We start from the raw sequence: 13,327 nt of genomic DNA, 5'->3' as shown, positions 1-13,327 counted from the left end.
TTGACGTTCGAAGTGAGCATCTCTGTGACTGCACGGCATACAAAAGCAAGCATGGACCACAGATCATGATACATGGAAGAAGAAATACCAGCGTTTGAAAAAGGTGGGAGGTACAAATGTTTCACTATTGGAGAAAGCGAACAAAATGCCAATCATACTTGTAAAAAATGCAACCTCTGTTGCTCCATTTTCCAGGACTTTCCCACTCTGAGCTTCTGAGAGTTAATATCAAGAATATTGCAGGATTGAAAAAAGAAAAAAGAAAAAAGAAAAGAAAAAAGAAAAAAGAATTGTCTGTCCACACTTGCCTAGCAGAACATTTTGAACATTTGGTGAACCTTCTGCATGCAAAATAAAAATTGTTGATTGAGACAAACTACAATCCTTCTAGCCTCACTGCATTGCTCAGCAGCCTTTGGGGATGCATAACTCCAAGTTAACAGCGCTTATTAATTAATATTGTGTCTTTGGTTTTCAGTAGTAGTTCATTATGGAAGCTTCACAGCCCCCTTCATGAAATTTTGTTTGGATGTTCTAGCTGCAAAACACAGCAACATTTTTTTAGTGAATGGAATGGAATGGATTTGCAGTGTCCCCACAGATCCAATAATTCCTATTTGGCAATAGCTCAGTTTCTGGTCCCAACAGAGTCACAGGATACATTTTAATTGATTCTTTAATATTTTATAACTCTCTATCCGTACATCCTATTTTAATCATTTGATTATTTTTAGTTATTTAGTTATACTCCTATACAATTAGTTGATCTTAGAATGTTAACTTATTCATTTCTTAAATCCAATGTTGTTTTGGCTTGTCTATTAATGCACCACATGGAAATGTCTCTGAGGGTGTACAGTCATAATATCGAGTCAATTATTTCGACTGGACAGAATATCGAGTAAAAAATATAGAATGGACATAATATCGACTAGACATAATATAGACAACAAAAATATCGACTAGAGAAAATTAATATCGAATAGAATGGACATAATATCGAATCAAAAATATAGAATGGACATAATATCGACTAGACATAATATAGACAACAAAAATATCGAATTTAAGGTAAGTTAATAATAATTTTTATTTTTTGTGTAATATAAGTCTGTAGCGGGTTGTGGGTTTATAGGGGAATAGGGTGGGAAGTAATTTAATTCTAATTAATTAAATATGTTAATTTATTTATTGATATATATTTAGAATTAATTGTTAATTAATTATTAATTGGTAATTAATTAAAATATAATTGGTAATTAATTATAATTGATTAATTGATAAATATTTTAATTTTAGTAATTTATTTTCTGTAGCGGGTTGTGGGTTTATAGGGGAATAGGGTGGGAAGTAATTTAATTATAATTAATTAAATATGTTAATTTATTTATTGATAATAATTTAGAATTAATTGTTAATTAATTATTAATTGGTAATTAATTAAAATATAATTGGTAATTAATTATAATTGATTAATTGATAAATATTTTAATTTTAGTAATTTATTTTCTGTAGCGGGTTGTGGGTTTATAGGGGAATAGGGTGGGAAGTAATTTAATTATAATTAATTAAATATGTTAATTTATTTATTGATATTTTTTAAAAATTAATTGTTAATTAATTATTAATTGGTAATTAATTAAAATATAATTGGTAATTAATTATAATTGATTAATTGATAAATATTTTAATTTTAGGGTTCAGGGTCAGTTTTCAGTTTTTGGGTAAAGGGGTATTTTTAGGGTTCAGGGTCAGTTTTCAGTTTTTGGGGTAAAGGGGTATTTTTAGGGTTCAGGGTCAGTTTTCAGTTTGTAGGTAAAGGGGTATTTTTAGGGTTCAGGGTCAGTTTTCAGTTTTTGGGTAAAGGGGTATTTTTAGGGTTCAGGGTCAGTTTTCAGTTTTTGGGTAAAGGGGTATTTTTAGGGTTCAGGGTCAGTTTTCAGTTTTTGGGGTAAAGGGGTATTTTTAGGGTTCAGGGTCAGTTTTCAGTTTGTAGGTAAAGGGGTATTTTTAGGGTTCAGGGTCAGTTTTCAGTTTTTGGGTAAAGGGGTATTTTTAGGGTTCAGGGTCAGTTTTCAGTTTTTGGGGTAAAGGGGTATTTTTAGGGTTCAGGGTCAGTTTTCAGTTTTTGGGTAAAGGGGTATTTTTAGGGTTCAGGGTCAGTTTTCAGTTTTTGGGTAAAGGGGTATTTTTAGGGTTCAGGGTCAGTTTTCAGTTTTTGGGGTAAAGGGGTATTTTTAGGGTTCAGGGTCAGTTTTCAGTTTGTAGGTAAAGGGGTATTTTTAGGGTTCAGGGTCAGTTTTCAGTTTTTGGGTAAAGGGGTATTTTTAGGGTTCAGGGTCAGTTTTCAGTTTTTGGGGGAAAGGGGTATTTTTAGGGTTCAGGGTCAGTTTTCAGTTTGTAGGTAAAGGGGTATTTTTAGGGTTCAGGGTCAGTTTTCAGTTTTTGGGTAAAGGGGTATTTTTAGGGTTCAGGGTCAGTTTTCAGTTTTCGGGTAAAGGGGTATTTTTAGGGTTCAGGGTCAGTTTTCAGTTTATGGGTAAAGGGGTATTTTTAGGGTTCAGGGTCAGTTTTGGGTTTTTGGGGTACAGGGGTACTGTGTAAAAATAAAGTAAAATTACATTTAAATTACATTTATTTAATAAAATTAAATTATATTATAATATTTTTTATTAATTTATATTCAAAAAATTATTATATACTTACCAATACTTATGTTGTAATGGTATGCGTTGTAAAGGTATATGCGTTGTCAAATCTTGCGTTGTAAATGTATGCGTTGTAAAAGTTTTTGCGTTGTAAAAGTTTTGTTGTAATGGTAGGCGTTGTAAAAGTATGCGTTGTAACGTCATACATCCCTGGAGTGGGAATAGTAATTTTAACCTCTATGCTATCCAGCGCTTTCCCTACTGTTGCACCCACTGGAGTGGGAGTAGTACATTTTACCTCTACGCTATCCAACACTTTTGCTAATGTTGAACTCACTGTAGTTGTAACAATAAATTTTAAACATTTTCTAAAATGTTATATATGTTTATTTAATAATATGTTTAAATATATATATATTCACTGAAAAAACCATAGGTTATAGACCATATATAGTTAGGAATTAGCATTTAAAAAACCTTATTTTACTCACACAAAACCATTGAAATTCCATATATAGTTAGTTGCACTAACTATATATTGCGCACCCGCAATCCACTGCTGATGATGTCACATATTACATCATTCATGACATGGTCAGTGACATCACTGATGACAACATCCAGTGACTATGTTTCTGTAAAGTTAAAATATGTCTTACATATTGAAGAATGAGTGGATGTATAAGTGTCTGGACGAAGGATTTAGTAGGTGCATGACTGAATGTATGAGTGAGTGATTAAATGTGTCTCACTGAGTGCATGGGTTAGTGACTAAACTGTCTTAATTTGTGCATCATTATGTCTGTTGTTCTGTAAACTGCTGCATGTGTTGATCAGTAGCTATATGAGTAACTATATGGGTTATTGATTGATTGCCCAAGTATTTGCATGGGAGACTGAGTGTGTGTGTGGCTGGATGGGAGGTGTGTGACTCTGTACAGATCAATGTGTACTTGTATCAATGATTGTATAAGAGAGTAAGTATGTGTTAGTATATGGTTGAAAACGTAAGGTGCTCTATGTTTAACTGTATAGAGTAGAAAATGGAAGTGTGATTGATTCTTTACAGGACTGACTAGGTGTGTGAGTAACTCCATGGATGAGTGGCAGAGTGTGAGTGTCTGTATAGGTGTATGAGTGCATATGATTGTGTTGTAAACATGAGTGATTGTATGTATGAATGATTGTATGGGTGAATGAGTGAATGTGTGTGTAGACGTAGGAATCAGTGAGTACGTATGTAGTAACTAGTATTGGTGTGTCAATGGTTTCAAAAATTATACTCTGTTTTTAACACTGGGTGAAACAGAGGTTATATTAAAATGTGAGGAGATGCATTGTATTGTCACATGAATGATATCATCAGTGATGTGGTCATTGATGTCAAATGAGATGTCATCAGTGATGTCATTTGAGATGTCATCAGTGATGTCATCAGTGATGTCACTGACCATGTCATGAATGATGTAATATGTGACATCATCAGCAGTGGATTGCGGGTGCGCAATATATAGTTAGTGCAACTAACTATATATGGAATTTCAATGGTTTTGTGTGAGTAAAATAAGGTTTTTTAAATGCTAATTCCTAACTATATATGGTCTATAACCTATGGTTTTTTCAGTGAATTTTCAAGGTTTTGTAAATGCTAATTCCTAACTATATATGGTCTATAACCTATGGTTTTTTCAGTGAATTTCAATGGTTTTTTAATAGCAAATATCATAAGCTGTCGAATGTCAAGTACGTGGTAAGAATTTTTTTTTTCGTGTTTATGCACACTGATCTGCTTTGATTGCTGCCCCCCACCCCTCATTTCTATTAGGAGTACTCTCTCTTTGCAGATAGTGAAGGGTAGTTAACGCAGCCCTTTCCCCCTTTGTAATCCGTCGTGCCTGCTTCTCTCTCCATTTGATTGATTGTTCTCTTTGGTTCATTCTCTATTTACAAACAAGCACAGAGTCGCAATACTCTGTTTAGTCTTTGCAGATAGCGAAAAATCGTGTAAAAAAACAAAAGGAATCGAGCAAAATCAGTAGGCCACTAATGGGATCTCTTTTTGACCTCGCTAAAATAGAAACATTAGGAACAACCTGTTGAAAATAGCAATGCGTATGTACATAAGCGGCGTTCATTTGTGTTCACAGTACCCCTTGTTGATTGTTTCAATCGAGCATTGAATTGTTCGATGTTAATTCTCTTAAGGATCTTCTCTACCTGCAAACGAGGAAGAATAGGAATATTCTCTCTCCCTTTGCAGATAGTGAAGGGTAGGTAACGCAAGCCTTTAACACGTCGTACCTATTTCATTCCTCATTGATTGATTGATTGTCCGAACATTGACTGTTTGGGAATTAGTTCTTTTTGGAGGTATTCCCTGTTTGCAAATAAACGTAGGAAAATCTTTGCAAGTAGTGAAAGGGTACGTAATGCGGACCTTTCTCCCCCGTTGTAATCTATCATGCCTATCCCCACTGATTGATGCACCTGTTTCACCCGGACCATTTACTAGACATACGTCATCTGGCCCGACCAGAGAGCACCCCTAGTGAAAAGGACATATGCAATAATAACGAAGTGATCACTGTATCCTGTTAACAGAAACTTTAGCATGAAACAACCTGGAAAGAAAAGAATAGGAAAACGAAAATCAGTAGGCCACTGATGAACATGAACTTTTATTAAACAACGAACAAAGAAACGATAACATAACGTAATGATAAAACCTATTAATGTCCTAGAAACAAGAAAACGTTAAAATATGCCAGTGGTGAGAGACCAGAAAAACAGTAAGAGAAACCAAATCACCCCTCGCTGTCCCACCGCCTGCCACGCCAAAAAAATCGATAGACTAGGGAAAATGCAAGTCAGTAGAACATCCGCCCCCACTCTGGAAACTTCCAAGGTGGGGCAGGGTTCCGGCTACGCCCAGCCGGGAGCAGCCCATATAAGGCAGGTCCTGCTGCCACGCCTCGGCCAGGAGATCCTAACGTAGGGTGTAGCCGGAGGAGAGGCCGAGACCAACGGGACCCGGCCAGGGGATTGCCTTTACAACGCTGAACAGTTGCAGGGGGGGGGGAATGTCTCCTCGACCCTCCCCTCTCTCTCCCAGTCCGGCCGCGGTGGCCCTTGAGAGTTGCAGGTAGTCCCGCCACATGCTCTTCCGGTCCGGCCACCAACGGTCGGGGGGCCGAGGCCGACGGAATCCGGCTGCAGCCGATAAACCAAGAAACCCGTTCATGGGGCCAGAGCCAGGGGCGTCCGGCCGACATCCACCGGAAGCCCGGCCCGAAGACGGACGGGACACTTCTTTCTTTTATAATGGCTGCGACAACACTGGGGGGGGATGTCTTGCACATGCCTCCGACCCCCCCCTCGTCCTCATCGCCTGGTCCGGCCATAACAAATCTCAAGCGAGACGCCGTGGGGTGCACTGGGAGGGAGAGACGGTGCGAACAGGCCTCTCCCGCCTCCCCAGTGTAGGCTTCCCAGCTGCACCCTCAGCGGTCCAGGCGCCCGGAAAAGAGTTCTTCCACTGTGGCCATGCTGCAACGTCTCGCCCGGCAGGGTGGAGCCCGTCCGTTCATTTGACCCCGCGATCGCCAGTAGCTACCGAACTCTCAAAATGGCGGTCGACCTGGCAAGAGCGGGCCCAGCATAAAGAAATGGCCCGGTCACTGGTTGACTCCACCACCGTAGTCCTCCACGACCTTGAAGATTCTAGAGGAGCCGCGGGAGTCTCCCACCCCCGATGGGGAATGACTGCCATGATCACCCGTGGAGTGACGAAACTGTATCCGCGGGACGTCGGCGCCAGCCTCACTTTGAATTACTAGAATCCTGCAGACCTCACTTCCGGTGAAAGCACAGTGTGACCCGGTAGGAAAAATTGTTGCACCCCCTCCCCTTTTTGACTGATAGTTCAAACCACCGATCCTTTCCTTTGCCCTTTTAACGGAACTTTGGACTGCCTCCCCCTCTTTTACATTTTCTAGAGAAAACAAAACATTAACCACTACATTAGCATAGCAGTTGACACCAGAACTGTTTTCAAATTGAAAACCAACAACATCTTCAACAGAATCCTTTTTGTTTCTGCTGTGACCCTGCTCCAGCACAGGCATTGTCCCCAGCAGTAATTCTGCAATGCCGGTAAGAATAGCTGTGGTGCCTACTGGACTCACTCACCCCCGCGGCGCCCCACGCCGTTATTTGCTGGGCGGCAACTTGCTAGACATCACCTTCGTGACATCCAGATTTCAGCGCGTTCTGCTGCCTTGGAACTATTCGCACAACAGACCGCTACTGACAAGAATATTTCATTATTGGTGCTGTCAATTTCAATAAATCTATTACTGTTTTTGTTTTGTTGTATATATTTATATGTTATTAAAGTTTTATATTCCTACTACTTTGTTGGAGTGCTATATATTTTTTATGTGACACATAATTGTAAAAACTTTGATGTACAAAGAGTCATTCCTGGAATCTTCCGCTTCAGGCTCGGTCCCCTCCCCAATCACAATACAGGATAGTTTTCAGATAGTAGGAACACGTGTGGTGTGACGGATCTCATCGGGTGTGGGCCTTGATCTACTATAACTCCTTTGAAGAGGGGTGATTCTTTACAGCTGGGGCCATAAACTACATCTGCAGGGCTAGCTGATAGCCTGGACAATCGGACACAGAGGAAGAGGAGTGTCACAGGGTGCGGTAGTGAATAGGGCGAAAGGGAGGTGTCGGGCGGGCACAGTGTGATTCTCAGGGAAGAGCAGCGCAGATGGGGGGAGGTTTATTGCCCATGCATAAGACAGAGAGCGGGGGTGACCAGTGCCTGGGGAAGATGCTTGCGAGGGTGAGGAGCCATGCTACGAATCGACAGCGTGCAGAGAGTGGGTCTGGTCAAGACATCTAAAATGGCTGCCGTGCACGACAAAAGTGTGGCATTTCAAAAAAGGCAAGATGGCGCAGACAATGTTTTTCAACACTTCCTCATTTCCTTCGAATCGAACGTTAACAGACGTTGGGGCATATTACCAAAGTTAAGCGATATTTATCGCTAACGATGCTTACCAACCAATTTTTTACCACTAAGCATCGTCAGAAATTATCGAAGATAAACCTTACTATTATCAAGGTTTATCGCAAATGCGATAATAAACGGCCGCAATGCATGAATATCGATATTCATGCATTACCGAGCTAATACTCTTAGCCATGTTATCCACCTCCCATTGGATAACATGGCTAAGAACTGCTCAGGGCAGGTGTTACTTTTTGGAGATATTCGCGCTTAGCGCGAATATCTCCAAAAGTTGGTAATAGGAGATAGATATCTTGCATGTTGTAATGCAAGTTATTGTGGTATATGGAACTCATACCATAATCTCTCAGGAAAGCAGAAACTGATCCTTTTGGGACCGCCTAAAAAGGCCTAGGGGGTGAGGAGTACTCTACTTTGCCCCCTTTTCACGTTCCGAACTATTTTATTTTACTCTCTTCTGTAATTACACAAAATACCAGCGATAAGATGCATCGGAGACACACAGTGAGAGAAAGGAGGCCGGAGATGAAGAAGACATGTCAAATACACATTGGAGATAATATAGTGGCAGAAGGGAAGTAAATATGAGTAAACTTACCATGTAACATAAAAATGTTGCACTCTATACTATAAGTCTCATTTTATACTACAATCACTTCGCTACAACCTCATAAATTAAAAATAAAAATAAATAATGTCTCAAACAATTTTTGATTTCTAAATATAAATTTATTCTTCAAAATTTTCTAAATTTGAAACAACTAGTAACATGTCCTCATCAGTAATTTCCTCTTCAATCATCTCATCTGGAATCTCCTCATTAAAAGTCTGCAATGATGATTCTTGTAACTCTATGGTCTCCAAACACTCGATAAATTCGCCATCAAGAGATTGATCAAAAAAATCATTCAAGTCATCTCCTCCTTCTGACAATATTTCATTATTGGTGCTGTCCATTTCAATCAATGTAGTGGAATCATTCAAGTCATCTCCTCGTGACAATATTTCATTATTGGTGCTCTCAATTTCAATCAATGTAGTGGAATCATTCAAGTCATCTCCTCCTTGTGACAATATTTCATTATTGGTCCTGTCCATTTCAATCAATCTAATGGAATCATACAAGCCATCTCCTCCTTGTGACAATATTTCATTATTGGTGCTCTCAATTTCAATCAATGTAGTGGAATCATTCAAGTCATCTCCTTGTGACAATATTTCATTCTTGGTGCTGTCCATTTCAATCAATCTAATGGAATCATACAAGTCATGTCCTCCTTGTGACAATATTTCATTATTGGTGCTCTCAATTTCAATCAATGTAGTGGACAATTCAAAAGAAATTGCCACGGTCTCTTCATTGTGAGCCATTTTATTTTGAAATTGCTTGCTGTAAATTGCAGAAAAAAATAATCACTTTCATTTATCGTTTTTAGTAATACATAATATAAAACTAACTTCATCAACTATTTAGTATAACAGAAGGACTGCAAATAAATAACAGAAAACATTTTTCAAATTATCTTCAAGTGTACAACATAGTTCCCCTTACAAATTAACAACTCACCTTTTTAAAAGTAGCAGAAGTGTTAGTACTGTGTAAATCAAACACCAGAAATTCACCACCAAAAATTCCTCACAAATGTACCTCAGACAGTAGTATCACAAAATGGCTGTGGTTTCCTCTCATTTGACATATATACATAACCAATTAACTTTCATCACACACAAATACAAAACCAAAGTAACATTTTAATTGGTTCTAAATTTCAACACTTTCAAATGTGTTTTCCCCATGCAATTTTCCATAGGACATTTACATACGTCTACAGCCTGAATGGCTGAACGGAATTACACCAAACTTGGCAAAATGGTACATCAAACCTAAGAGGTCAGGAAGGATCTACTATGACCCCTTATGGTCATTTCCCCCTTCGCTTTGGCCTCCTCTTGTCTCTCAATCCTACCGAGAGACAAGATGGCGGCCGCTACGGACTGTTTGGAATGTTGACAGACGCCGGAGAACCAATCAGCTTCGCAAAGCTCCGTAACGCGAAAAGTACGCGAAGCGGAGCGCTGTTACAGATATATATCTTTTTTTGAACGTTAATTTCTCAAAATCCACTGGAGCACATATATTGAGACCTAGCAAAGGCACATCGGGCTACCAGTCCCTAATATTTTGCCAAGTTTCGTGCAAATCCATTCAGGTGTTCGATTATTATTATTATTATTTTTTTTTGCCCCGCGGGGCCCTTTTAAAACCTCCACATCAAACCTAGGGGGTCAGCGAGGATCTACTATTCCCCCTTATGGTCATTTGCCCCTTCGCTTTGGCCTCCTCTTGTCTCTCGATCCTACCGAGAGACAAGATGGCGGCCGCTACGGACTGTTTGGAATGTTGACAGACGCCGGAGAACCAATCAGCTTCGCTTCACAAAGCTCCGTTGCGCGAAAAGTACGCGTCCTAGGACGCTGCCCGGTCCGCTGTTACAGATATATATCTTTTTTTAAACGTTAATTTCTCAAAATCCACTGGAGCACATATATTGAGACCTACAAAAGGCACATCGGGCTACCAGTCCCTACAATTTTGCCAAGTTTCGTGCAAATCCATTCAGCCGTTCGGGCTAAAAGTGAGGCCAACCGCCCTATGGAAAACTCAATGTTAAAAACACGTTTTGGGACCCCCCTTTTTTCTCGGCCCCCCCTTGACGAACCCCCCCCAAATTTTCAAGGGCTGCTCAGAAACAAAATGTGCCATTTTCCTGAAAATTTCAGCCAATTCCGTCCACAAACGCCAAAGTTATTAGACATAGAATTTTCAAAAAACCCATAGAGAAAAAATCCTAACTATATATACCTACTGGCGACCGCCAGTAGGTAATATATATATATATATATATATATATATATATATATATATATATATATATATGTGTGTGTGTGTAATTTTTGGTGATATAATTTTTTTCATTATATAAATTATTTATTAAAATTATATTTTTTTAATAATTATTTCTAAGTTTATATTAAATATATTTATTACTATATTAGTTTTAACTTACTTTTAAGACATTTTAAAAAATCGATATTTTGACAGTCTATATTTTTGTAAGTCGATATTTTGGAGTCGATATTTTGGTACTTACCTGTTTGAAGATAGGGAGTCGATATTTTGTCAATCGATATTTTTGACTCGATATTTGTGTATCTCGATATTTGTGTCGTCGATATTATGTCAGTGATCCGTCTCTGAGGAAGTGCTTGCTTCTTGTGTCAAGCTACCAATGGTAAACTTGGGATTCATCCAAGAAACCTGTCTAATTTTAGGAGCTCTATTGCTTTGAATTTCTGGAAGCTCAGACAGAGCACATATCAACATCGGCTCCACTCTAGAACATAGTTTAATTTTTTTGTTTCCTATAAAACTGTCTTGGAATGCACTGTTTTATATTCAAAGTATTCTAAGGGCATTCGTTCTCTTTATTTAGGTCCTTAGCATATGTTTAACAATAATGTAATGACAATTATTCATTTAATGTGATGGATGATCACGGATTTCAATGTGGATATGGTAATGTTTTTATTGTATTTTTCCAGGTTCATACCAGAGCTAGTCACGTAGAAAGCTCAGTCAGAAATGTTCAAAAGGGGCTTTATGTAACACCCACATATGATGAGATGTGTAATACAGACACACCTTTGGCACAACAGAGGGACTACAGTATGACATACCTACAAGGTATTACCAAACCGGACGTTGATGAACAGACCGGAAAAGCACAGGTACATCTATTATTAAATATGGCATGAGTCCAGTGTTGTAAAAGAAACAGTGCATCACATTGCGCATCAACTATTTCTCTCCTGATTTTTATATAGAGGTTAATGAAGGTTCTCTAGAAAATGAGGACATATTTCCAATAAATTAAGTTGCTAAATATCGTCCTCATCAAGGTGAGGCAAAAAGGTTTCTGTGCTAAGTAAATATGTACTTCAGAACCATCAGCTGCCCATTGTTCGACTGTAGCTTCATCAGTGTTCTAATGAACTAATAGAGTGGGAACATTCTGTACTTATGCTAAAAGTGTGGCACATCTTGATATCCCGGATTTCCATGGTAACCTTTAATCCTCTTCAAGGAAATACTCAAAAATAACAGAACACTTGCACTTCCTGCAATATATATTCACTTTTCCTCTACTAGCAATAAGGTTATACATATGTGATTCAAGTGTATAACTAAAGCCTGTACAGTATAGACGCTTCACTAGCTCTTCCTGGGTACACGTGCAATAGACTTTGTTTGTAGTCCTGGAAAAGATGACACTAGTTTTTTGGGTTTGATAATTCTTTCAAGGACTCCTCCTATACAAAGTAAAAATCAGAGTCTGAAATCTTGGTCATTAATATTTACCTGGAATACTGCTCAGAGACCTAGGCCCTTGGCAACTTTCAATGAAAGTTCAAATAATACCAAACTCCAAGCATGAATATTCCAACTGCAAAAAAAATATCACACTTGCCTAGCAAGGAATGCTCCAAACCATGAGAACTTTTATGCTGTGGATTTAAGATGACTGCCACAACAGCAAGTTTTGAGAGACTCCTGTGGCACCTTGAGTTCTGAAACCACTTTAGTGTTTCAAATAGTGCCACGGTTGCGGCAGAACCTTCACCCTGGATGATCTCAGCCTCAGAAGAGTCAAGCAACATTGACGTTCGAAGTGAGCATCTCTGTGACTGCACGGCATACAAAAGCAAGCATGGACCACAGATCATGATACATGGAAGAAGAAATACCAGCGTTTGAAAAAGGTGGGAGGTACAAATGTTTCACTTTTGGAGAAAGCGAACAAAATGCCAATCATACTTGTAAAAAATGCAACCTCTGTTGCTCCATTTTCCAGGACTTTCCCACTCTGAGCTTCTGAGAGTTAATATGAAGAATATTGCAGGATTGAAAAAAGAAATTGTCTGACCTCACAAAGCTGTGCTTGGCCACAGCTTCCATACTTGCCTAGCAGAACATTTTGAACATTTGGTGAACCTTCTGCATGCAAAATTAAAATTGTTGATTGAGACAAACTGCAATCCTTCTAGCCTCACTGCATTGCTCAGCAGCCTTAGGGGATGCATAACTCCAAGTTAACAGCGCTTATCAATTAATATTGTGTTTTTGGTTTTTAGTAGTAGTTGATTATGGAAGCTTCACAGCCCCCTTCATGAAATTGTGTTTGGATGTTCTAGCTGCACAATACAGCAACATTTTTTGAGTGAATGGAATGGAATGGATTTGCAGTGTCCCCACAGATACAATAATTCCTATTTGGCAATAGCTCAGTTTCTGGTCTCAACAGACTCACAGGAGAAATTTTAATTGATTCTTTAATATTTTATAACTCTCTACCAGTACATCCTATTTTAATCATTTGATTTTTTTTAGTTATTTAGTTATACTCTTCCACAATTAGTTGATCTTAGAATGTTAACTTATTCATTTCTTAAATCCAATGTTGTTTTGGCTTTTCTGTTAATGCACCACATGGAAATTTATCTGAGGAAGTGCTTGCTTCTAGTGTCAAGCTACCAATGGTAAACTTGGGATTCATCCAAGAAACCTGTCTAAATT

General features: G+C 38.6%; 1 protein-coding gene across 11 annotated transcripts in view; it reads left to right on the top strand.

The window, feature by feature from the left end:
* Nucleotides 1–13,327, top strand: part of DCDC2C (doublecortin domain containing 2C) — a 5,988,712-nt gene that overhangs the window by 4,383,952 nt on the left and 1,591,433 nt on the right. For all 11 annotated transcript variants that reach the window (XM_078647857.1, XM_078647853.1, XM_078647855.1 and 8 more), the window contains one exon: nucleotides 11,296–11,481. In XM_078647857.1, coding sequence (XP_078503983.1) covers nucleotides 11,296–11,481 — 186 coding nt within the window. The remainder of the gene's footprint in view (nucleotides 1–11,295; nucleotides 11,482–13,327) is intronic.

The sequence above is a fragment of the Lissotriton helveticus genome, chromosome 6, assembly GCF_964261635.1.
Source record: "Lissotriton helveticus chromosome 6, aLisHel1.1, whole genome shotgun sequence".
NCBI lineage: Eukaryota > Metazoa > Chordata > Amphibia > Caudata > Salamandridae > Lissotriton > Lissotriton helveticus.
Note: the sequence above shows the minus strand (reverse complement) of the source record. Positions and strands in the feature narration are given on the sequence as shown.